Source organism: Nyctibius grandis, chromosome 3 (assembly GCF_013368605.1).
Source record: "Nyctibius grandis isolate bNycGra1 chromosome 3, bNycGra1.pri, whole genome shotgun sequence".
Classification (NCBI taxonomy): Eukaryota; Metazoa; Chordata; class Aves; order Nyctibiiformes; family Nyctibiidae; genus Nyctibius; species Nyctibius grandis.
Window position 1 is genome coordinate 102,876,755 of NC_090660.1, and position 26,172 is coordinate 102,902,926.

The window sequence follows — 26,172 nt, forward strand, 5'->3', positions numbered from 1 at the left end:
GTTGGTCTGTATAGTCTATATAGGACAATGGCAGGGTTCAAGTATATCTAGACAGAGGAGGGAAATAAGACGGTGGTCTCCTACGTGCGTCTGTATCCTCTCACTACCGAGCATCTAGACAGTAGAGGGACATCTTGCTACTGTCTTCTCCAAGTGTTTTGTGAATCTATATTTAAAGAGCGTGGGTTGGTTGTTTTTTTCCAGATGTATTGTCCAACTTGAATTACCAACAGTTTTGAGTAGACCAAAATTGGGGGCACAGCAGGGTGGGTGTCTTAGCACTTTTGGTTTTGAAAATAAAGTACTTGCTAAAAACAGCAAAAATGCTTGGCTGTATCCTGAATTGAGAATGTACATTCTCCTCCAGAAAACAGAGTTAAATCAAGGAGTCTGGGAGCTTGTGTTCCTCTGCTGTCAGCAGTAACTTTAAACCTGCTGGCAGAGTGTGTATTTTATCTACTGCTGATGCACATGAAGACAACTGCCTACTACTGCTGTTGCTGTTGGCTCAAGTGACAGATGTTTGTGTTATGCGTGTTTTAAAAGTCTGAAATTTACTGTCAAAATCTGTGGGCAATGGTATACCATTCCTCTTCTGCACTGAATGATGGGAGAGCCTGATAGAAAAAACAGCGTGTAGCCTTGAAATTCAAAGCAACCTCATATGTAGTGCAAGAGGTAGAACTGACAATGTCCTGTTTTCTTTAAATTGAAAGTTTGACTTTTGTTAGCCAATATTATAAAGATGTGAGAATCTATATATGTTTATGTTAATCCATGTTGTCTGTGCTTAAGTATTCATTTTAAGTACTGCTACATTTGCAGGCTTAGAGCCTTCCTGTAATTTCATGGTATTCCAGACTATTTTGTGTTTGAGATAGTCTGCGGTGGAAGTGAATGCTTATTGGAATTGCTGTGTATTGGCTGGAGGACAGCTGTAACACCCTAAATAAGCAAATACCGATGTTGTAACTTCTACACAGAAAAAGTGGTAGTTGTGAAAAATCTTTAGAAATTTTGCTAACTTGTGGAACAGGGAACTAAAGTAAATATGAACTCAGATGTTAGAAGGAAGTACAAGTTTTGGATAAGTTGGTGGCATTTTAGACGAGTGTCAATATAGGAAGTATTAAACCAGCACTGACTTGACTTTATCCTGTTCTTACAACTTCTGTTTTAATGCCATGGGGTTCACGGTACGTAACCCAGCCCTGACTGATTACAGTTTGAATCAGCAGTAAGAGACCTGAGCATGATCAGTTTGGTCTCTTATTAGAAATGAGAAATTGAACTCTTGCTAGTCTCCTTATGTGATTTTTTTCTTTAATATTTAGGGACTTTTCAGAATAATGTCCCTGTTTCCATTATAAGAAGAGATCATAAAGTCATGTGAGCTGGAATTCGTAATAATGAAGTGTGCATATTCAGCCAGCTAATTTTAACATGACACACATGGGCCTTTGAAAATGACAATTGTGGCCTTGAACTGGGCTTTCTGTGAGTAAAAGATGTAATATTGCAAAATGTGTAATATCTGGGTGGTGAGGGTAAGGACTTGTGGAGAAATGCTTACTGAAGTCAACATATTTAGCCTAGATAACAAGGAGACTTAACTACAGTGTGCAACTTCAATGGTATTTTGTGGCAGTAGCTAAAAGCATATGCAGAGAGTTTGGAATGCATTCCTTAGATATGAATTAGAAACAAGATTAGGATAAATTTTGATTAGATAACAGAAAGGCACCGATCCAGCACTTGCAAAGCGTTTGATTTGGGTGTTGAGCTAAGTTGTTGGCCGTCAGAGGGAAAGGTTTGAGTACTTTGGAGAGTTAGCTGGCTTTGTATCTGGGGTCTGGCTGGAGGGTATTCAGCAGATAATGTGGCCAAAGTCTGCTGGAAGAGAGACAGTGCCTTGAATCCCTTTACTATGAATCTATACTGCCTTCCTCACAACTGAAATACAAGTAGCAGCGGGGCTTGCAGAGTGGGTAACGGACAATGCCTTTTGAATCTTTCAAAAGCCTGATATAATTATTAAATTTTGATTCTTCTTGACATTATAGTGCTGTTAAACTAATGGGTTGGTGGGATCTGGGGGAGTGAGTTGTGGGATGGTTGTGAGGAGAGACAAGTCTTTTCTAATTTCTTGTTCCCTGGTAAGATCAGGTCAGCTGCTGTGTTCTGATTAGTGTATGGTGGAGTCTGTTGTAAGGAAACGTTGAAGCTGCTGGGATCCCTGCCTTGCTGAGCTGTAAAACTTTACATCCCCATACAGTCACCGACAGCTTCTCATCATGTGTATGGAAGCTCTGCTCTGCATCTGCTCCTTACCAGGGAGGGGCAGAAGTGCTCTTAGCCCATCAGGGGAAGGGAAAGTGTGGTGGGAGCAGAGGAGCCACACACGGCAGGTTATTGCAGTGTGTCATGTGGGATGACGAGAGTGTTTTAAAGGCAAATAGAATAGCCTGTAATGTAAGTTTTCTTTTAAATCTTGTTGAGGAGATGGGGAAATGGGTGGCTGTGACTAACGTGGGAGATTTCTTCTTAGCTCTCTGCACCTTGGACTACGGATTGAATTGCAGATAGAGAATGGACTCTAATATCTGTCAAAGAGCGGAAATAGGGGATGGACAACAACTGACCTGTCTACAGTCCTTCAGTTCTGTCTTCATGTCCATAATGCCTTCAAGGGCAGGCTATGCTCATGCGTTAGTGATGCATTCAGCGATTTCCCAGTATATATAACATACTCCATGTGCACGAAAGAAGAGCAACTGGGAGACAGCAGTGAACATCACTGAGACTTAAAACAGGCCGGTGGATGGGTGGAACGGTCAGGACATGAAGAATGTAGGGCAGGATGGAGTTACAGATAATGTCCCTCTTGCCTGAGCTGTGTTCCACCTCTTTGAGCTTTATTTTAATGCATCTGTCAAGTTGCAACATTATTATTCTTTATCTAAAGTTTTTTTTAACCTTTAGGAAAGATGGCATTAATACAGCTCTCTTGGTGTTTAACAATGCACTTCTTTTCCCCTAAAAAAAAAACATTTTAGGCCACTGTAGTTTCTTTATGTCGCAGACATGATTCATTTTAGCCACAGGAGGAGAATGACAGTTACTTGCTACACAAACCTTTTCTGTGATTCATGGAGTGCCATTTGTGTCAGCCTTGAAGGAGGCACTTCATATGCTTCTTAGCAGGGAGGAAAAAGAGCATGATCATAGTTACCAGATAGGATATGAAAATTGGGTGGGAGGGAAGGGAAAGGAGAGAGGGAAATGCTGATTATTCAGAAGAAAGTCACAGGAATGCCAAGATTCTGTCTGCAATATCCATTCCTCTACTTAATGAAAAATGGATACATACCAAGCCTATATATAATTAAGGGAAACATCATGACTGTAATTGCCATGTTCACAAAATAGTATGACTTATTATGTAACTTTTTTGTGTAAATATATCTTAGCGCTTTTCCTTCTGTCTCCTGGATCCATCACTGTTTCATCTGGTATGAAGTTCCTATCCCTGAGTGACGTGTTTCAGCAACAGTTTCAGGTTTTGCTCTCAAGCTAAGACAGCTGTATACAATGCTTTATGTTAGCTTTCTGCAGAGACAGATTTTTGTGCTGTAAAATACTAATATAGTTAGCAACTTAGGAAGTGCACTAGCTTGCCAGATCAGAAGACATTTTCCTTTCTTCACAAAAAAAAAATTTAAAAAGCTATACCACAATTTTCTTCCTAAAAATAAGAGCACAGATTGGCTACTTAAACTGCTTGTAAAGAAGAATACTCCATTAAATTACAACCTCTAATGCTACACGGTGGGCTTTCGGGCTTTTTCGCTGCTTCCAGCTGTTTTCTCTATACCTGGAAACTGCAGGGTAGGAATAAATGGGCATAGGAGGAGTGGAAACTTGTGTTTCCTAATTTCTTAATTTCCTAAATGGGTTAGGGCTCGTGGCTGGCTGCCCTCCCACAGCTGGCAGTATTTGGTGTGGTACATGCACCTGTGTCAGGAGATACAGCTGTGGCTGTTCAGCCCTGCAGCGTCTGCGAAGAGCCCTTATCCAGCTAAGCAGAGGTACAGCAATGTTAGAACGGGAAAGCAGAGGTGTAGTTAGAGGTGAAAGGAGTGAAATCAGGAGGAATGCAGAAGAGAATAGAAGTGGATGTGAATTGCTAAGCACATGTCCTGTATTCATTGATTTTCACTGGCAATTAAAATTTTACTGCTTGATTCCCCAATGCTAGTCAGTCTTCCATTATTTCCTGTGTTATAAAATGTTGGCTCTGCTTTGATTTTGCAGTAGCTATGTTTATGGGGGATAAGGGGTCTGTCTAATTATAGCTGTGAACTATACTGTACCGAGAGGGCATTTAAGTTTCTTCTGACTATTTCTGAGGCAATATGATGAGTCATGAAATATAGCTTTTGCAGAAAATATCCTGATTGCCTAATGACTAGGTGTTGGTAGATGAAATTACACACACTCTCTCTTGTTCACATGAAACCAGGGAAGTGTCTTTCTGAGTAAGCTGTTTGTTCAAGTTACCCAAGAAATGTCAAGGTTTACAGTTGCAAAACAGGAAAAAAAGTATATGTTTGACGAGCTTGAAAACACCTGCTGTGCCTTAGAGATGCTTTAGAAATTCACAGCATTAATACTCATCTTCATATCTGTAAAGAAAAAATGCTGCCTGAAAATAGTACAGCTGATCATCCATGTACGAAATATTTTGTTTTGCAGATGATGTAGAGGACGTTAACAGTATGGAAAAGGTCATGATAGAATATGCTGCAATGGACAGAGAACTTAATCATTATATAACAGCGATTGAAGAAACGGTACATCAGGTAAACTGTCACTTTAATATATTAAAGTTATGAAAACATAGCCTTATTTAAATATTATCTTTTAATAATACAAATGTTCCATTAAAACAATACATAGTTGGAAAGATAGATCTTTGGCAGGTATAAAATACTCAAGTTGCCAGTACAACTGTTAATTTTTCTTCCTAGCTCCCACGCTGGGGAGAACTGTGTGAGACAGTTCCCAATTCCTCCCCACCAAACTCCTGCACCGGTTGGGATGCAGGATGAATGGTGCTTCGGGAGTGATGGGCGCTGTGTAGGTAGGGCTCTGTAGTCTCAGATGATACCTGCTTCACCTGTTGCGGACGAGGGAAGCTACGTAATGAACGAGGCAGCTGATTTCAGGGATAAACAAGCGGTTGTGGCAGCGCGGAACTGACGGGGCCTGGTTTCCAGCGGCTTCCTGCACATGAATTTGCTGGAGCTTGTTAATTGTTCGCTCAATTAACCAGGGTCTCGGTCGCTACCTGACCGCTCATTTGTGCAAGAGCTCTCGCATTTCAGCGTGTTCAGGGGGTTTCTGGCTCGGCGTTGAGCGCGGCTGCGGTTGCACAACAGGTGCCGGGGCCGCCCGGCCGAAACGCGGGCAGCGCGGGTTGCGTAAGCGCCGCTCCGTCAGCAAACCGGGCCCCGCGGAGGAGGCCGTGGGTCAGGCGGCTGCACAGCAGCTGTCGGAGGGCCTTCTCCCGCCCTGCCGTCACCCGACAGCAGACGACGTCCAACAACACCCCCTCGCCCGTCCCCGCTGCGCCCCGAGGGCCGGAGCGCGGCGCTGGGGGAACGGCCGGGGCCGGCGGCGGGCGGGGCCGGGGCCGGGGCGCGGCGGCGGCAGCGCGGACCGCCAGGGGGCGCCGCGGTTGCGTTGCCCGGCGCTGCCGCGCGGCCCCGCCCCCGCCCGGCATCGCTGCCCGGGCCCGCTCCGCCGTCAGCTCCCGTCTCCTCACGGCTGTGGTCCTGTCAGCCCCCTTTGGCTCGCTGTCCCTCGCCCTTGGGCTCTGCGTAGCCTTGTTACCCCGATTCCAGGGCGCGGCTGCTTCTCCTGCCGCCTCCCAGGCGGGCCCCGACGGCTCCATTAAGGAGCTCCTTAGTTTTCTCCCCTCCGATCATCACGGCCTGGCCATTAGCAAGCAAGGTATGGAAAGTGTAGACTCCACGGCAGATCCAGACGTTGAAAGAGTCAATTTCGGTGCAGTCTGTACTTGAGCACTTCATTTTTGGGCCACATGGCGCTTGGAGAACTCAACTTTCTAAGTAACCTATTTTAGTGTCTGCAAATAGACTTCTAGGTGTCAGTTTTGTATGGATTTCTCCAGAAAAGACAAAAGCACATCCCTAATTTCCCTTCAAGATGTGAAATCATATAATCATAGAATGGTTTGGGTTGGAAGGGACCTTAAAGATCATCTAGTTCCAACCCCCCTGCCACAGGCAGGGACACCTTTCCACTAGACCAGATTGCTCAAAGCCCCATCCAACCTGGCCTTGAACACTGCCAGGGAGGGGGCAGCCACAGCTTCTCTGGGCAGCCTGGGCCAGTGTCTCACCACCCTCACAGTCACGAATTTCTTCCTAATATCTAATCTAAATCTACCATCTTTCAGTTTAAAACCATTCCCCCTTGTCCTGTCACTCTATGCCCTTGTAAAAAGCCCCTCTCCCGCTTTCCTGGAGGCCCCTTCAGGTACTGGAAGGCTGATATGAGGTCTCCCCAGAGCCTTCTGTTCTCCAGGCTGAAGAGCCCCAACTCTCTGTTTCAGAGCATGGAGGTAGTAGAGCTTTTCAATTAAACCTGTCTTGCTGTTCTCTTGCTGTTATCTTTTGCTATTTTTAAAACAAAAACGAGAGCAAAGCAATGCATTTTCCACTAGTTCTATTCTGAGAGATGCCTACATGGTTTTTATTTTATAGAAATGTTTTCCTTCAATAAATTTTAAAAATCATCCTGAGTCAGATGCTTAACTGAAAAATCCTCATTCAAATAAATAAATATTACATGTTTAAAAGGAGTTGAAAACTATGCCTACATCAGCAAATGTTGGACAGTCTTAAATACAGTCACCATTCCCCATGCAGTCTTTAAATATACATTTCAACTCAGATGTCACCATAATTGCAGACTTCCTAGTTCGTATTTGTCAGAAACTGTATGGATCAGAACTTTTTCCTTTTATTTGGAATAGTCATGATTTTTAAAGCTTTCATATTAAAACGTAATGTAGTCCTCATGTCATTAAACATTAAGGATGTATATCCAGACTTCAGTGAAATATAGTAGGTTTATATTTTGATTGTAAGATATTAACAAATTCATGTGTTATAGTAGGAATTTCAAGTCATTTTCAACAATGTAACTTCTTTCATTTTTCCTATGTATCAGCAAAACTCTTTCTTCATCCTTGGGAATATAAAGAGTAAGCCTGTGCCTTCACCAGCAAAGTGCTCAAATCCTGTTTACTTCAGATGCGTTTTCTCGTGATCTTTTAAGTTCAGCACAGGTTTGACTGCTTGACTGACATGAAGATATTTTTGTGAGTTTAGGCAATGATACATTCATGATTTTTAGGATTGGATTCAGCAGCATCTGTTGTGTGCATATCTATGCTTGTGTGCAAAAAAAAAAATAAAGTCCTGGAAGTGTTTGGTTTCTGTTTTTCCCTTTTTTTCCCCTAATGCAGCTCATTTATGTTGTGCCAGAGACGACTCCTTGCTTTGCTAAAACAAGCTCCTGCCCTTGTTGTTTATTCCTAAGGTTTCAAAAATGTAGCTCCAAGACATTTAACACATTAAGACTCTACGTGGATTATAAAGTCAGTAATGGCTAATCTATTAGCCTCTAGCCACACTTCTCCTATCTCTGTTTCCTACGTTGCTTTAGGGAATTTTCTGTACTTTCCACTGCCAGCATCCTGAACAAACCTTTCTGAGTAAGAGAAAGAAATGCATATAAGCTTCTGCAGTAGAACCGAGATACAATCTGCTTCTCTAAAAAATAACAGCTAGTGCTATATTTTGGAGGATAGCTACACACCATGCCTCTAGAACTGCACAGCGTATCTCCAGTTACCTGTCAGAGACAGCTTAAAATCTGCTTCTGGGAAACAGATACTGTTACTGAATTTAGGACTGCACCTGGAGGTAGCTGTAGAAAGGCTTGGGTTTAAAATAGCCTCCACTGGCTTGCTCCCTGGTTCTATCTGAATTCCTTACCTGAGGGCTTTCTCTGGGGAGTTGCAGCAGGTCATTCGTTTCCACAAGCAGACTGTTTTTCATACACGTGTTAACAGTGTTTGTCTCAAGCTGCGAAACACATCTCATCTGATTATTTTGTGAGTTTGTATGTATGTTGTAATTTTTTCCGGTCTGTAGTTTCTTCTTAAAGCAGTGAATCTGAAAGTATGTTATATTCTGTGTTTCACCTTCTACCCACCTGCTTGTAGTGAATGTCCAACTGGGAGTTAGCAAGATAAGGAGACAGCAGCAGTTAAAATTCCCAATTTATTATTTTATTATGTGTACCTTTAAATGACATTGACAAAAAGACGGTGGTGTACAAGAAAAGTATGTAATGTAAATAACTAGGAACTAGCATGAGATATAGTCACATGTTTTTAAAAGCTAGGGTTTTTGTTGATTTAGGCTGCAGTAGGTGGAATGCAGAAGGTGAAACATATCAGCATCCTCTTCTGCTTGAATCAGCAGCCTGTTGAGCAAGAAATGAGCAATTGAATCACAGTGTTTCCAACAATAGGCTGTGGGAAATCCTTTGTCTGTGGAAACTCCCTGTGCCACTGGATTTTCTTGTACCTGTGTAATGACTGGACTCCTACTGCTGCTTCTTTTTTCATTTTTAATGGGTATTTTTAAAATAAATTAGCCAGTATTCAGGTCCTTCCCATGCAAAGTTCAGACAGCACTCATTTGTAGTGTAACAACAAAAGACTGATGGAGCTGGAGTATCTCTTGCAGACTTCTTTATACTCTTGAAGTGGACCCAAGGTTTCCTTAGCCAGTTCAAATGTCCCCTACCCTGGGAGAGCTCTCGAGTGGCCAGAGTGCCAGCATATTGTGCCTGCTCTCTCTCTCCCACTCTGCTTTTTAGATTAGCAGGGGTGTTGGCAGTGGACTCTGATCGCTATCTCAGCTTTTCAAGCATTTGGCTTCTTTGGGACTGTAAAAGCTGGAGTAAATTTTCTGAAGTTCCCAGACTTCTCTCAATAAAATATCACAATGTATCGTAGGTCTATCTAGAGAACAAGGGAGACATAACTAACTTTCTGATGTTGCATTATTCTCTCCTCTCTTTACTTCTCCTGCAGGGCAAGAGAACCTGGGCTATTTTGTTTCTTTTGCAGGTGAGAGCAAATTGTTGAATGTGATAGTGGCATCTCTGGCAAAGATTTCTTAGTACTTCCTGTTGGAAGTTACTGCTTTGCCAAACATCAGTTTCGCTTGCTTGAATTGTGTCTGCCTTTTGCTAAGCCTGAGTGCTGTGAGAAAAGATAAAATCTAAACCTGAGTGAAGTGAAAGAAAAAGAGCCACGTTAAGGAAGGACTGAGAGTGGGAAGAGGCAGATGGAAAGATAAAGGACATGGGCTTGGGAAGTCATGAGGTCGTATAGACAGATGGGAAAGAGACTGGTTGAAAGAGTGCTAGGAAGGAGCTGGAAGAAAAAGACGGAAATACTAGAAGTTGTGTTGGTGCTTGGGTTTTATCCCTACTTCTGCCACAGCTTTCCCATGTTGTTCTAGGTGAGTCATTTCTACCACCATGTCAGTGACTGCTGACATCTTTGTTTTCTGATTGTCCTGCATGGAAACTGATTTAAGCAATTATAACTGTAAATTAGATCAAAGGTTATTATAGTTTGAACGCAGGAAGTGAAATTAAACATATTCATCTGTAAAACTGCAGACAACTGATGTATGTGCGTGTCTTGCAGAGGGGTTGAAGTCTAGATGTGTCGGTCATTCATGCCTGTGTGACTTCACACCTTGTCAAGTGTTCAGTCTCCCTTTGGCAAAGATAAGGAGTGCACTGTGTTCCTTATACAAGAGCGGTTTTGCCTCTACAGAATATACAGGAACTACTCTGACATTTGTTTTTTATTTTTGACAATAGGTTCCCTTTAAACTAGTAAGTTCATTGGGCAGGGGATAGGAGGGGGTGTTTGTTCACTTTGTCAGTAATTTAGATCAGATTACTCAGTATTGGGGTCTACTGTCTTCATGGCCAAGTGTGTAGGTTTTAATCTTGCAGCAGAAGGATTCCCTTCAGTGATGCAGGTCATATTCATTCCAAGTGTGCAGCTTGTGAGTGATCTAAGGAGCACCTGCAGAAAAGGAAAGGATCCTATTTAAAATTGCTGTACAGGAAAGTCCATGGGCTATGTTTGACTCACAAACTATTTAGAAGAATGCCAGTTTCTTCACTTAAATTCATAATATAACGCTTTAGTGACATGGATAGTCTTCCTTGATCTCAGAAAAATGAAAGGGACCTAAAGATAACATCTTTGTTACCCGGCTCTGCCTGCATAGCTGTGTTGGCCGTGGGTCCTATTGGAGAAGGTTCTGCCAATATATCCAAAAAAGTAATCTTTTTTGACAAAGCAAACTAAACCAACAAAACACTTTCTGTAATGGTAGCTCCACCTGCACTGTGGGTTTTGTAGGAATAGCAAGGTAAGCTAGAGGATGTTATTCCACTCAGCTCCTGTCCTCCTTGGTGGCACAGCTATGGCAGCAGAACTAATGTGATGACCAAGTCCAGTCTGTGTGGCAGGCACTGACAGTGTCATCAATGACCTCCGTTGCCTGTTAGAGACAGGGCTGTGCTTCAAAATCAAATTGTCACTTAGTTATCTGTAGGGCTAAGTAACAGGAAGACTATGAATCCCATGGGATTCATGTGTTTTAGTTGATGAAGGACACTCTGCCAGTGACTGGCACTGTGATACCAATTAACAGTGCTGTCAGTGAAACAATTTTTGACATGGCACTTTCTAGTTTCATGGAACAAACAGCCTTGTTTGGTGCTGACGCTTTCTTAATGACCACTTTGTTCTTTTTCTTCTCGTTGCACTGTCATGACAGCACGTTTTAGGGCAAAATCCACTGATGAGATCCATATCTGCAACTGTGACCTTTGCTGTTCCAGCAGAGTTCAGAACATTTTCTCTGATACATGCAGTGCATCAGTGTTTCTTGATTCTGTAATCTTGTATGCTAGCCATGAAAATTTTGAAACCTTCTTTTCATCAGAAAAAGTCCTCTGCTACACTGAAACAGCCCAGGAAGATGTTTGTGAAGTCTGCTACCATGAAAATGGGTTTAATGAGATGGATATATCTTTTCTTGGGCTGGTAGGAAAAATAAAAGAGCTCTCATAGCCTTTCACTGCATTTATTCTGACTCTATAATTGTAGAAGCTAGTGAATCTATCTTGTAGTTCACTTACAGTGTACTGAAGTGTAACAAGCAGCAACAAGTCAGTCCCCTGGTGAAAGACATTGTACCTGTGCAGTGTCTTCTCTCCCACTGAATGGTAAATAGATTTCTGGAGAACTTGCTTCATCTTTCAAGTTTTTGTTAACAATGGATGTTTCCTTGGCCATTATTTTGGTACCTTGAATGCTAACTGGGATTGCTCTTTGCTGCTTGTTTACTTGCTGTCTACTAATGAAGTCTTCAGACTGATAATTCATCTTACAGAACGAGCAAAATATGGACATTGGATCAAATCCCTGTCATGACTCAGGCAGGACAGTAGAGGAAAATAATATGTGACGCTGTAGATATGCCTCTGCATATATATAATGCCATAGGGCTTAATAAAACTTTTACAGGCGAAGTTAATTCTGGCATTTACTAGCTATGGAGTTCTTTAACATTTTAAAGTTTCTTCAGTGAAATTTCTTTGATATGATTTATAATTGATAGTGTAATGCTTGCTCTGTCCTACTGCCGTCTCCAAACACTAATTCAAACAATATTGCACTGATGTAGGCATGTACTCTGTTTCCTGCAGAAACTGGGGCAAGGATGCATTTCAACACATTTCTAATATTTACTTTCTCATATTTACTTTACTTTTTGTGTCTGTCTCTGTGTGTGTTGGGCTAAGCATTTGATGGAAGCCGCTTTTGTATTTTCCCAGAATTAGTAAGCTATGTCTATAGTGCACTACAGTAATGTATTAGAGTCCACATTTGATGAGTTGCAATAAAAATATTTTTTTAGTGAACAGTATATAAAGACGTAGGAGTGTTTGATTTTATGTGGGTAATAGAGTACATCCACAGTAGTGTGTCTGTGTGTCTTATTGCAAGCATAAAAACATGTCCAGCTTTTTGGAGACTAAACCCTGGAAACCCTTGCACACGAACATAGGTTTATTTGACTTCACTGCAGTTACTTACATTTGTCAAGCTAAACGTTCTCCTAGATATTTGCAGTGTCAACACTGTAGCTGCTGAAATGGCCCTTGGCTTCTGTGGGTAGGGGTGGGGCAGCAGGGGCCACAGCTGGTTAGCAGAGTGAGGATTTGGATGAAAAGAAATGTTCTGGACCTAGGAGCATCACGTGGAGCTGGGAGCTCCGTGGACAGGGTGGCAGCAGGAGTAGTATTTAGAGCAAATGTGCCAAAGAAATCCTCAGAACCCCATGGTAATTCGAAAACTGTGTTTGTTATGTTGGGCAGCAGTGCTGCCCAGTAGGTAGCAAACTAGCCTGGGATTAAGGAGGACTGGATACTATTTTCAGGTCTGCTAGCAGCCTGTGTGGTTGACCTTGACAAATTGTTTCACTCTGTGCCTTGGGCTCCAGTCCCATGTTCATTAGTGCCGCTTTTGTGCAGTACCAAATCACCTGGTAGCACATTCTCATCAAATAAGCCAGATCACATGATACCGTGTTTATGCTGGCTGTGTGCTGGTTGCAGGACAGACGCTACCTGATGGAGCATAACTCTGTGCAAAATTAGAATTGGCAGTGGGTTGCACTTAATCAGCGCATCATGCAGCTGTGGTGTTTTTGATCTTGTACTAGACATACTGAAACTGAATTTACTATCTAGTTCAACCACGATCTCAGTCATGTGGACAGCATCCCATATCTCTGTTTGCAAAGAGATTTATTGTTTTTCTACCTGAAGATTTCAAAGCAATTTGAATTCAGTTTTTTAATGATTTTCTTTTAATACTAAGGATTGTAATTGGCAGTCTCAACTGTTTCTGGAATTCCGGAAGGTCACAACAGGCAGCAACTGAAAGTCTCTGTGGTTTGGATCCCTGCTTTTCTAGTCAATGTCTGCATTTCAGAGTCAACATGAGTTAACTCTGTCTGGCTTAGCTTAGCCTGGAGGAAGAAGATAAAATTATGAAATGTAATGAAATTGGTAGGTGTTGAGGTAGATAGCCAGTGCAAATTAAAAGGCCATCTTGATCTCAAATCATGGATTTTTTTTTTTGTTGTTGATGAAACTTATTTCTGGAAACACTGGAGTTGTAGTTTCCCTTGATCATCAGTGAAAATAGTCTTTCAAATTAACCGTCTCATCTAGAAAGTTCCTGCTGACAGTCCAAGGATTTAAATACTGGGGCCGGGGGTGTAGGGGGGGGAGCACTAAAGGCTGGATAATTCTCAGCTGCAGGGGTTTTGACTTGAAATTAATTTCTTCTGTTAATTGAACATACCCAAGTTGATTGGTGTCTTTGGGGAGGCAGTTCTGGAATGCCTTCCATAAAATGTCTCTCCAAATGTTCAATGTTGTTTTAATTACTGTAATTGCTTCCAGAAATCATATGTGTATGTTAAGTATTTTAATATTCCTCACCAAAAAGTTTAAATGTTAGGTCACTCATTTAAAAACATTTACTCTTTCTCCTAGTATGTTTTTTAACTGACCTTATCAATAAAAATATTCAGTCACACAGATTTTCTCTCTGCAAAGTTCTTAGCAGCTTTATAATGAATCACAGATAAAATATTGCTTACAGCATTAACTAGATCACACTTCTCTGTGGCTGCTACTACCATGAATTTGGTTTCGTTAAAGAATTTCAGTTAAGAAGGAGTCAGCAGAAGTTACTACTCTCATTCCTAGCTTCCTCATAAATTATACTACTTGGGACTTTTTCTTGGTGAGCTATCCAATACTGGGCGTAAGCAGGAGTGTGCATGCAACATGTAGTTTAGAATGTACCAAATTCTTGCAACTTCATAATATGGATTGTTCAGAATGTTTTAACTTTTACAGAACTGCATATTTAGGGCCTTTGTTAAAATGGAAAGAACTGAAGGTTTGTGGAGCATTTCTTTGTTTTATTTTTTGACGTTGGCACTTTACGAGCAGCTTTTTGACGTTTATTTCACTCAATTATATAATAGATTTCTCATGATTTTTAACACATGTATAGAATCACAGACTGGTTGGGGTTGGAAGGGACCTCTGGAGATCACCTAGTCCAACCCCCTGCCAAAGCAGGTTCCCCTAGAGCACGTTGCACAGGGTCGCGTCCAGGCGGGTTTTGAATAGCTCCAGAGAAGGAGACTCCACAACCTCCCTGGGCAGCCTGTTCCAGTGCTCTGTCACCCTCACAGTAAAGAAGTTTTTCCTCATATTGAGATGGAACTTCCCATGTTTCAGTTTGTGCCCGTTGCCCCTTGTCCTGTCGCTGGGCACCACTGCGAAGAGTCTGGCCCCATCCTCTGGAGACCGGCCCCTAAGGTATTTGTAAGCATAGTAGAATTGTTGAGTTGCACTCAGCCTGTTCTGCAAATGCGGAATTGTCTTCCTCACCTTTCACATTGCTTCTGTTGATGGGACATAGTGCTTTGATTTAAAAGAAGCAGCGTGACTTCTTTGTGTTTGTGATTTGCTGCAATAGGTAACTATGCCTATTTTAATGCCTACGAAAATAATAAAAAAAAATCTGCTTAATAGTATGTATGCGTTTTATTATCTTTCCGGCTTGAGGCAGAGATTTCAAAAAAGACCTGAATCCTGCCAGAAATCAATACCAGATGTCACGGTATCTCCCAAATATGGCCCCATTGTTGATAACCTACTGCAAGTTACAAACACTGTGCTTGATAATGAGGGTTGGCAAGTTGGACTAATTTCTGGGCTCTCATCTTATTTAACTGAGCTAAGTGCATAGCCTGAGTAAGATGATTTAACCAGCTAAAGTATTTCGTTTATCCTTAGACTTGTGTATTAACACTGACAATGAATGAAAATATTTTAAAATACTTAGGAAAATATGCGTGTACCTCAAATACACTCAATACTTCCTTGTGAAGTGTAAATTTCCCACATTAACGTGTACTCACACATACTATGCCTGATAAATTCCACAAAAACAGAGAAGGGAAAAGCTCGGTGATGCTGCTGCTGTTAACTCTTCTGACTCTTTTCAAATATTTGCACCTTACTGCATTGCCACTGCTTCTGTGCGAACAATTCACAGTGTTTTTCAAATAGATACTCATCATCTCTTCAAAGCTGTTACGATGCTATTTTTTTCCCCAGCAGTCTGTTGTGTGGGGAGAGGAGAGGAATAGTAAAGGCTTGGATGCAATGGTTGCTGGAAAGATGGCAACTCTAGTAGGGAAAACTTACAGGGTGTGGTTTTCTGGTGTGTGGTAATTGTTGTAATGATGAAGTGTGGGCTGTAGATGGAATGTTTCTCCATGGATATTTTTATGTTTAGTTGGAAGTGATCAAGGGATACAGGTAAAGGCTGGGCTGCATGAGAAGCAGTTTGGTCCAGTTCAGTAAAACTGTCTATTGAAACAGGGTGTTTCTGGACTTACTTATTAACAACCCCGCTGTATGCCCTTACTTCTCAGAAGACAACCCCACCTTCCCCAATGCTGTCTGCTAAATTCCACTTACTACTGGAGCCACAGCCCTCGTCACCACGTCTTCTCCTTGGAGTCACGTTGGTTTATGTTCATTTGGTAGGCATCTCCTCTTCCTCTCCCCTTGCTTCCCCCTATATTTAGAATCCCTTTCTCGTCTTCTTTTGACCAAAACCAGAGCTGGCACTTGTTAGTTGGTGGCGTGCACTTGGAGAAGACGTACAGAAGCATTGCCTTTTCTCCCATCCACAGCAGTGCATTATATCTCTTGGCAGACAAAATATGACAGAACAGTGGAGATCCTGTTGAACAGTGTCTTAAGAGAATCTGGCCCATCAGTCGCATTTGCACAGAGCTGCCCCATCAATTATAATGACGTATGTCTCTGCTAACCCTCTATGAGCTAATTAGGCCTGAGTATAGCTAGTCATCCTCCTTAATCTGCCAGTTAGGTTTGCATATGCCTGGTCTCCTTCATCAGTCAGGCTTATAAACATACATACAGACAAATCCCATCAACCAGGTTTATATGCACAGCATAGGTAGCTATAGTTGTAACATGTATTACAGCTCAGAGTTTACACTCAGCCATTTCAAAACCCCACAAAACTCAAACCCCTTATATTAGTGCCTCCTTATACTAGTTCTTTTCAGTACGTATTTGTCTATTAAATTTTTAATAGAAGGACAGTGTTTTATGGTAAGGAGAAAATCCAGCTAAAGCAAAAAGCACCTATAGAGGATCACAGGTGTGGCTGTACTTCTGTTCAAGGAGAAGCTGCCAGTTAGTTCAGATAAAAGGCGTCTATAATAGTGTGTACAGTCGTGGATGGAACAGAAGTGCTTGTTCACCATGGGTCACATAAAAACAAAGAGCCATTTAATAAAATTATCCAGCAGCAGGTTTTAAACCAACAAAAGGAAGTAACTTTTTACACAGTGAATAATTAAATTGTGGAATTAATTGCCACAGGATGTTATGGAGACCAGAAGCATTAATGGGTTCAAAAAGCTACTAGACAAATTAATGGAAGAAGAACTCATTGACAGTTATTAGATGTAAAGATTCAAACACAGTCACTGTCCTGGGAAATCCCTAAACCGCAAGTTGCTAGAAGTAGGGAAAGTATATGGTGGGAAACAGGGGAACATCTTTCAACTTGACGCTCTTGTTATGCACCTACTCCAGCTTTTCGCTTCTGCCACTGTCAAAGACAAGAGAATACGCTGGATGGATCTTTGGTCTGATGCAGTACTCACATCTTTATGCAGTAGAAAATAAATTGTGTTTCAAACCTATTTTGGAATGTATTTCTATCTGAAAACTACCTTTTGCCTCCCTAATTTTAATATTTGGAAGTCTTCAGGTTATCTGATAATTTATCTCTGTGTTCTTACTCTTACATTTGATGATTTAAAAAATGAGTAAATGAACAGCTCCTGCTCTGGGCATTGTTACATAATCAAAAAATTCTTAATCTCAAAGCTCACTTCAAATCTGTATCATATAAAACCACACAAACCATTTAATAATTAGGTACCAGCAGATAAAATCCTGCTTGAAGTTAGCAGAGCTACACCCACTTGGACCAAAGAAGGGAGGAATCTTCAGCTAGATTCTTGTCTTGCAGCCAGTTTTCTCCCTTAATGCCCAATAAAACCTTAGTAACTTGTTCTAAATAACCAATCTTTCTTGTCATATTGACGGGAGGAGGTGAACTACAGCTCTGGGTGAGTATCTGTTGGGACCCCTTCTTATAAATTTGATGAAATTCCACCTTAAGTACCTGCTCTGATGTCAGCCATGCCAAATGGGATGACATGTTTTCGTAGATGGTTAGGAACATGCAGTGTAGGTTTTTTACTTATTTTAATAGATCTGAATCTGAAAGTTTTAAGATCAGTCCTTGAGATTCCTGGATCGATGAATATAAAAATGCCTTTATGAGGAAAAACTTCTTTACGGTGAGGGTGACCGAACACTGGAACAGGCTGCCCAGAGAGGTTGTGGAGTCTCCTTCTCTGGAGACATTCAAAACCCGCCTGGACGCGTTCCTGTGTGATATGGTCTAGGTAATCCTGCTCCAGCAGGGGGATTGGACTAGATGATCTTTCGAGGTCCCTTCCAATCCCTAACATTCTGTGATTCTGTGATCAACAGTGTTATAAACTGTGGTTTATAACTGGGATTGTATATATGGTCCAACTGGGATTGTATATATGGTCAACTCAGTTGTGACTATGAGCTGCTTATTACAGGAGATACCGAATGAGACAACAAAGCATGAGTTGATAGCACTGTCAGAAAAAATAATGATTTTACATGTGGCAGGGGGGTTGGAACTAGATGATCTTTAAGGTCCCTTCCAACCCAAACCATTCTGTGATTCTATGTATTTTCATTTACTTGAGGAAAGCTTGGTTCCACTGTTTTTCTAACTCTTCTTCAAGTAGTTTTTGCCTCTCTCAGCCTCCTGTTCATCAGACTAAAAAAGCCCAGCTGCTTCAACTTCTATCAGTCATGAGCCCATGGCCCCTCCCCAGACTCCAGTTTCTCCATGTACTTCTTGAACTGGGGAGTCTGATACTGGATGCAGTATTTCAGTTATTGCCTAATTAGTGCTTCGTATAGGAGGAGAGTAACTTCCTTTGTTGTGCTGGCCATGCAGCTCCTAATGTAGCCAGTGTCCAATTTGCCTTAATAGCAGTGAGAACGTTTCCTCACATTTCACTTGGCATCTGCCATAACCTCCCTGTCCTTTTCAGCAAAGCCAGTCAGTTCCTAGCACACACTGATCCATGGGGTTACTCTGCCCCTAGAAAAGCTGCAGAACTTTTCTTCTTGTTGACATTTCAGTTGATCCAGTCCTGAATTTTCTCAAGGTCCTTCTTGGTTAAAGCTCTACTGCCTGATGTGTCAAACGCCACTAGGTTAGTATTGTCTAGAAGATTGCTGAGAGTGCATTGTGTTTCATCATCCAGGTCGTTGGTGAGGCTACTGAACATTTTCAGCCCTACTGTTCACCACGAGAATACTCTGCTTGGTACTGGCTACCAACTGGATGTCAAACTAATGTTTACTGTGAGTGTTACCCTCTGAGCTCAGCTGTCTGGGTAATTCTCAATCTACCTACCAGACCATTTGATTACATCCACCACTCTCCCCACATCTGCGTTTCAGGTCATTCCATCACATAAAGCAATCAGTTTGATCAAGCATGATCTGCCGTTTGTAAGTCCATGTTGATTGTTGCTGATTACCTTTTTATTCTCTGCATGTTTGGAGGTGGATTCCAAAAGGATGTGGTATGTAATCTTTCCAGGGGCTGAGGTGAGGCTAACCGGCCTGTAGTTGCCTGAATTCTTTTTCTCATGTCTTTTTTAAAGATAGGCATAGCGCCAGCCTTTTTTCCAGTTTTCAGGGGCCTGCCCCAATGATTATGCTTTTTTTGGAGATGACAGGCAGGACTCTTGGAGTCACATTGGCCAACTCTTTCAGCACTTTCAGGTTTATCTCATCTGTCATGGATTTGAATACATCCGGCTACTCTAACTCATTCCTAACTTGTCATCCCTAACCTGTTCCTTCCCAAACCATCCGGGTACACCTGGAAATCTAGGAGTAATCTTTGCCTGTGAAGACTGAGACAAAAATGTATTGAGTACTTCAGCCTTTTCCATCTGAACAACCACTAGGTTGTCTCCCCCATTCAGTAACATCCCCGCATTTCCTCTGAACTTACACAATTCTCTCTTGCTGCTCTTTATATCCCTCACTTGTTTTAATTCTAAATGTGCTTTGATTTTCTCAATGTTATTCCTGAGTAGTACTTTTGTACTCCTTTTTTGTTGCCTGTTTTTGTTTTTTTGTATGCAGTCTTTTTGCATTACAGTTCCTTAAGCAGCTTAGTCAAGTGGGTCTTCTACTGAAATTTCCAATCTTCTTGTACAACAGGATTATTTATTCCTGAGCTCTCAATAAATTTTCTATAAAAATTTACCGGTGTCAGCTTCCCGGGAGATTCTGCTGAGCCATTTCCTGAATAACCCAAAGTCCACTTGCATAAAATCCTGAGTCCTAATTCTTCTGCTTACCTTCCCAATCTTCTTCTGGATCCTGAATGCAATCAGCTTGTGGTCACTGCTCCCAAGCTACTATCTGTGACCACATTTGCCACTTGTTCTTCCCCGTTTGTGCACAGAGGTCACATAGAGTATTACCTTTGTTTGGTTTCTCTAGCATTTGCATTAATAAGTTATCACCAATGCAGTCTAGAAATACCCTGGATTGCTTGCACAATGCCGTGGAGCCCACATGGTGGAAATCCCTAATGAGGACTAAGGCCAGTAGTCGGGTTGCTTTTGGTGGTAGTTTGTAGACAGCCGTATCCACTTTGTCCCCTTGGGCAGGTGGTGTGTAACAGGCCCCCACTGCTGCATGGCCAATGCTGCTTTTGCCTTTGCTTTTGACGAGAAGATTCTTGTGACATACATCTCTGGTTTCACACTTGACTTCTGCACAGAGAAGGAGGTGTTTTGTAAGAAAGTGCAACTGCCTTTCTTCTTTATGGCTTGTTCTCCTTGAACAGCCTCCATGACACTGTTCCAGTCATGGATGCTATCCCATTTTAATCTTTGTGATCCTGATCACATCAAAACTCTCTGACTGTGCATAGACTTCCAGTTCTTCTTGTTTGTTGGCCAAGCTCTGTGCGTTGGTATCTGGACACCTGAGGTAAGCCTCTGCATGCCCTCTCTCCAAGTAGAAATGTATAAACTTTCCCTTGTGGCCTTTTCTCACACACACTTTCTCCTCCATATGCACCATTCCCTTACCTCTGAGCCTAAGTATCCATTCCGCAGTGAATTTAGTTTAAAGCCATCCTCACTGGATTATCAAGTCTCTTCACAGAGATGTCTTTCTCTTTGTGTCCGATTGCTTCCATATCTTCGTAGCAGTCCTTCATCGAATGAGGCATTGTAATCAAAGAAACCAAAGTCTTGCTGGTGACAGCAGTTTGCTGGTTACATATGCTAGCCAGGCCTCTCCATTGACTAGCAGGATTGAAGAGAGCACCACTGGGATATTGTCTTCTCATGTTTGCTCTGAGCTCTCTGTTCCAGTTGAGCTGCTGCCCTTGGCTTTGTTACTTCTGTCCCACAAGGGTTAGCAGCAAGAAGTAGAATTTGGAAGGCTGGGGGGTTGTTGGCAATTTCTCTCCAACATCTAGGTTCTGGGCAGGCACCAGACCCACCTGGGTAACAGAGATGGATTCTGCTGGTTCACACAGGGGAGCATCATCAGCCGCTAACACCGATGCTTTCTTCAGTACTGGTACCAATCCAAAGACTTGTGATAGATACCCACTCAGAATTTTCTCGCAAAACAGCCGCTGCTGTTCCTGAAACTGTTAGCTAGGCACAGCTGGAGGAGGAAACAGAGCTTTATTCCTGTTACCTGAAGTCACAGGCTTCCAGCTTCCACCCTCTGCAAGTTTGTACCTTCTTCCTGGTCCTTCAGTCATACCTTTCTTCTTACCCCAGTGGGGCTTAAGCTTGTGTCTTGGAGAAATTTCTTCAGATATCTTACTGGTCTCCTGTGCAGCACCCCTGATGCAGTGAAGCCTGCTGACCTCTCTTGACAGCTCCTCACTGAGCAGAGCTGGTGACTTGATCGGAACGCACCTCCCCGGCTCCCTGCCCCAGGGAGGAGCACTGGGTGTCTGAGCAGCCCAAGCCCTGGGTGGCAGAATGTACCCTCAGCACTTCCGTGAAGGCTGAGGTTGCCAAAGGACCAGAAAGGCTGTACTGGTGGCCTGTCCTGTGTTACAGCTTTTGGGAGCAGCTTCTGTTGGTGGCAGTACTGGAGCATCTCTTTTGAGGAGAGGCTGAGGGAGCTGGGTCTGTTTAGCCTGGAGAAGAGAAGACTGAGAGGGGATCTTATCAATGCCTACAAATACCTTAAGGGCAGGTGACAAGAGGATGGGGCCAGACTCTTTGCAGCGGTGCCCAGCGATAGGACAAGGGGCAACCGGCACAAACTGAAAGATGGGAAGTTCCATCTCAATATGAGGAAAAACTTCTTTACTGTGAGGGTGACAGAGCACTGGAACAGGCTACCCAGGGAGGCTGTGGAGTCTCCTTCTCTGGAGCTATTCAAAACCCGCCTGGACGCGACCCTGTGCAACATGCTCTAGGGGAACCTGCTTTGGCAGGGGGTTGGACTAGGTGATCTCCAGAGGTCCCTTCCAACCCCAACCACTCTGTGATTCTGTGGGATTTCTTTACCCTCCCTGCGATCCAACTGCCATATTAACTGCTTTGCTTCTGGTTTTGTGTCCTGATGGCAGGGCTCCTTGTTGCTGTTGTTCCCTGAGGAACACCATCTCATCTCCAGTTGAGTGGGAAGCTGATGCAAGTTAACTCTGTCCCTAGTGCGACTTCGACCTGGCAGGGAGCTCCTCATGTTGCCGCTTAGTCAGTTAGTTCCCTGCCCTGTTTGCTTGCCTTGTGATCACATCACATGTTGCTTCCTCTTGCTCTGCTCTTCAAAACAAGGGCTAGAAACTGGACGTGAGTTAGCCATGCTGCTTTAGGACTAGGCCTGGCAGTCCTAGTTTCGGGGTAGACAAATTAAGGTGATTTATGCAGGATTTGTTTTTCTGTGTTTTCCACAACAACCATTCAGTAAAGTAAATATATGCTGTTATTTTTTTCTGTAAAGTATTTTTAGTAAATCCTCAGTGCCTGTTTTATTGAATGACTAATGCATTTTGGTACATCTGAATTACATCTATACTGAGTCATTTTGTTTTGTAATGACATATTTAAATGTTTAAATCTCTACAGAAATTAAATATTGTAAAAGACTTTAACCTTTTGTTCTGGGGGTTGGTTTGTGCCTGTATTATGTCACCATAAGCCTCAGCTATGGGGAGGAACTCCTGTAAGCTGAAGACTAACAGAATGCTGTATCGCAAAAACGTTTCTGCAAACTATAAATGAGCCAGTGTGGTTTTGCACAGCCAAAATTTTGGTTTTTTGAATCAGTTCTTCCTTTGCTTGCTGTGTAATATTGTTGGATTTAACATTTCACAATACTGTTGCTGGACTCTTTATTTTTCCTAAGCCACTGTTCACCCAACATTTCTAAAATTTTCCCTCATCTCTTCTCAGACTGTAGTTACTTCACATTTTGAAACTACAGCTTTATTTATGGGGAAGGTTTTGCTAGTGACAGACCTAAAATAGTTATATCAGTGTTCCCTGCATTCTTGCTCTGAGATGAGTGGTGGTTGGTTTTTTTTTTGCTTGTGGGTTTTTTGGTGGGGTTTTCTTTTGTTTTGTTTTATTTTGTTAAAATCTCGTATAGGACATGTAAGCTGAAATGAAATAAGAGCATCTGCAAGTTTTATACTTGGATAACTGTAAAATAAATGTAAACATTTATTGTTTGTGTAGACCAGTGGAACAGCCTTCCTTGAATTGCTTTGGCATGTGTACTACTTCTTGAACTCCTTCTTCCCTAGTCTGCTTTTTCTTATCAGCTCACGATGCCCTTATAGTCCTTGAACAAACGCCTGTTATACCAGGCTGTCCTTATTTTGAAATACCTTACAAGCTTTCACTTGTGCTTCATTATCCTGGATTTGTAATCTGTGTTTCTCCTGATGTGTGGTTTATATTGCATCTTTGCTTGTGTGCCAGGTCCATCATTTACTCTGTGGGCTCTTTAGGACAGAGAGCTGCTCGACACATGATGTGCTTTCTGAAGCCCATACCATATTTTTAGAATCCAAAAAATGATCATCAGTCATTGTGAAAGACAATATCCCTATATTCTTCTATCTGTGAATACTATTTGAGGCTTCTCCTTGCCTTCTCCAAGCAAGGAATCAAAACTAAGAACCACAGAAGTTGTTGGTTTTGTGCTTGCACAAATGGGTTGTATTGTGACAAAGGGTTTGAAAAAGAACATCCCCCCCCCCCAGACAAACAAACAAACCAACCAACCAACCAACCAGCCACCATTGAGCAAGAGAGCTGGTACTATATATGAGAAAAATGGGGGGTATTTGTAGTGGTAATTCTGAACTGAATGTGACATTCTGCTCTGTGAATATTTGTATGTAAAATACAGAGAATAGGATTTTCAAAAGTGCCTGCGTGATTTAAGAACCTTGCAGAAACAAAATGAGAGACTGAATCCACAGCTGAATGATTAGGCAATAACCTGGGATGTGGGAGAGTCAGGTTCAAGTACTTGCTCCAATTATCTTTTAATTAGTTATACAAAGTGGAACAACTTCAAACAGGAGAGATCGAGATGTCTTACCCCTGAATACCCCATAGCCTATGGGCTAGGACAACTAATAGGGGATGAGCAGAGATTTGAAAACGGGTCACTCACCTTACTGATGACTGGTTTAACCACAGAGATATTAAATCTGATAGTATGTGGATTTCTGTCATCGTTGTTTATGAGGAAGGGTTTGCCTGACTTAAGCAACTAACTCAAGGAAAGGGTTTGTGGTAGAGGCACCCATTGCCAGTAGAGGAACAGGGCTCCCTGTCACTTAGATGATCTTTGCTTAGGTAGCTGGGTTTTTTTATTCCTGTTTTTTGACACTTAGCTTTCTCCATCCATTTTATAAAAAGTCTAACTGTCTTAATTTAGGGAGGGGATTGCATTAGGTAGCAGGATCTCTAAATTTTAAGTGCTACAATTTGCATCTTTGCTACAACTTAGTCTTGTGCATCTAGTTGTCTGCCAGAGTAGGGGCTTATAACAATGCTGACACACCAAGCAGAAGGGTGCAAAGGACTTTTAGCAGGCCTGACATATTAAATAGCAGACATAAAGACATTATATAATGTTTAAATGTATTTACTGCTAAAGGAGGAAAGCATGCTAATATACTAATTACATCATCTTGAGAGACTCATAATTATCTCTACAGAATTTCATGAGGCCTAATTCAGAGCCTTGTCATCCTCATCTGCAATCTCTTGCCCAGATGGAGCATGGAGATCGACACAAGCGTTCCTAATATGCAAATAGAGATCTGCAGTTCCACTTCAAAGTGGTAGCTTCTGAAGTGGGAGTTTTAATTATTCCATTCTGAGTTAGTGACTCTGCAAAAGAGGGTTTTTTTTCTTCTGCCAGTGAGTTGGGTGGGTTTTTTTTCAGTTTTGTTAGCCAGCTTTGCAATAGGCATGTCTCATTCTCTCTGTCGTGCGAACAATGAAACGGTTGACCAGTTAATGAACCATCTGTTTACTGGTTGTAATCCATAACTTCCTCAGGGAGTTATTTGTCCTGTTCTTGGATTCTTTTGCATGTAGTATTGTATAGAACAAGATGAAATTCCTCATTGCTTGTCATCAGAGTCTGTCATGAACTTGAGAAACAAGGGGAGATATCAACTGCCCTATATTTTGTAGAGATGAGCTGTGTCTGCTGTCAAAACTAAAGTCCCTTGGACAAGAGAATGTGCTGGTGAAGTTGATGAAGAAGAGGAGCTCATGAAGCAGGAAATATTATCATGTGACTGTGTAGTGCATGGCAGAAGACAAAAATGACAAAATGACCCGCTTAGTAGATGAGGGCAGGGCTGTGGATGTAGTCTATCTAGACTTCAGTAAGGCATTCGACACTGTCTCCCACAGCATCCTCCTGGACAAACTGGCTGCCCGGGGCTTGGATGGGTGGACTCTTAAATGGGTTAAAAACTGGCTGGATGGCTGAGCCCAGAGAGTGGTGGTGAATGGGGCAAAGTCCAACTGGCGGCCGGTCACTAGCGGTGTTCCCCAGGGCTCAGTTCTGGGGCCGGTGCTGTTCAATATCTTTATAGATGATCTAGACATAGGGATTGAGTGCACCCTCAGCAAATTTGCAGATGACACCAAGCTGGGTGGGAGTGTCGATCTGCTGGAGGGTAGGAAGGCCCTACAGAGGGATCTGGACAGGTGAGATAGATGGGCCGAGACCAACAGCATGAGGTTCAACAAGAACAAGTGCCGGGTCTTACACTTTGGCCACAACAACCCCATGCAGCGCTACAGGCTGGGGGAAGAGTGGTTAGAAAGCGACCCGGTGGAAAGAGACCTGGGGGTGCTGATCGACAGCCGGCTAAACATGAGCCAGCAGTGTGCCCAGGTGACCAAGAAGGCCAACAGCATCCTGGCATGTATCAGGAGCAGTGTGGCCAGCAGGATTAGGGAAGTAATTGTCCCCCTGTGCTCAGCACTGGTGAGGCTGCACCTTGAGTACTGTGTTCAGTTCTGGGCCCCGCACTTCAAGAAAGATGTTGAGGTGTTGGAGCGAGTCCAGAGGAGGGCGACCAAGCTGGTGAAGGGTCTGGAGAGTCTGACCTACGAGGAACGGCTGAGGGAGCTGGGGTTGTTTAGCCTGGAGAAGAGGAGG

The 26,172-nt window shown here is 42.5% G+C and overlaps 1 protein-coding gene across 4 annotated transcripts in view; it reads left to right on the forward strand.

The window, feature by feature from the left end:
* Window positions 1–26,172, forward strand: part of NSMCE2 (NSE2 (MMS21) homolog, SMC5-SMC6 complex SUMO ligase) — a 132,699-nt gene that overhangs the window by 24,359 nt on the left and 82,168 nt on the right. For 3 of the 4 annotated variants that reach the window (XM_068396679.1, XM_068396678.1, XM_068396681.1), the window contains exons 3-4: window positions 4,756–4,862; window positions 9,200–9,235. In XM_068396679.1, coding sequence (XP_068252780.1) covers window positions 4,756–4,862; window positions 9,200–9,235 — 143 coding nt within the window. The remainder of the gene's footprint in view (window positions 1–4,755; window positions 4,863–9,199; window positions 9,236–26,172) is intronic. The other variant, XM_068396680.1, reaches the window with a different exon arrangement.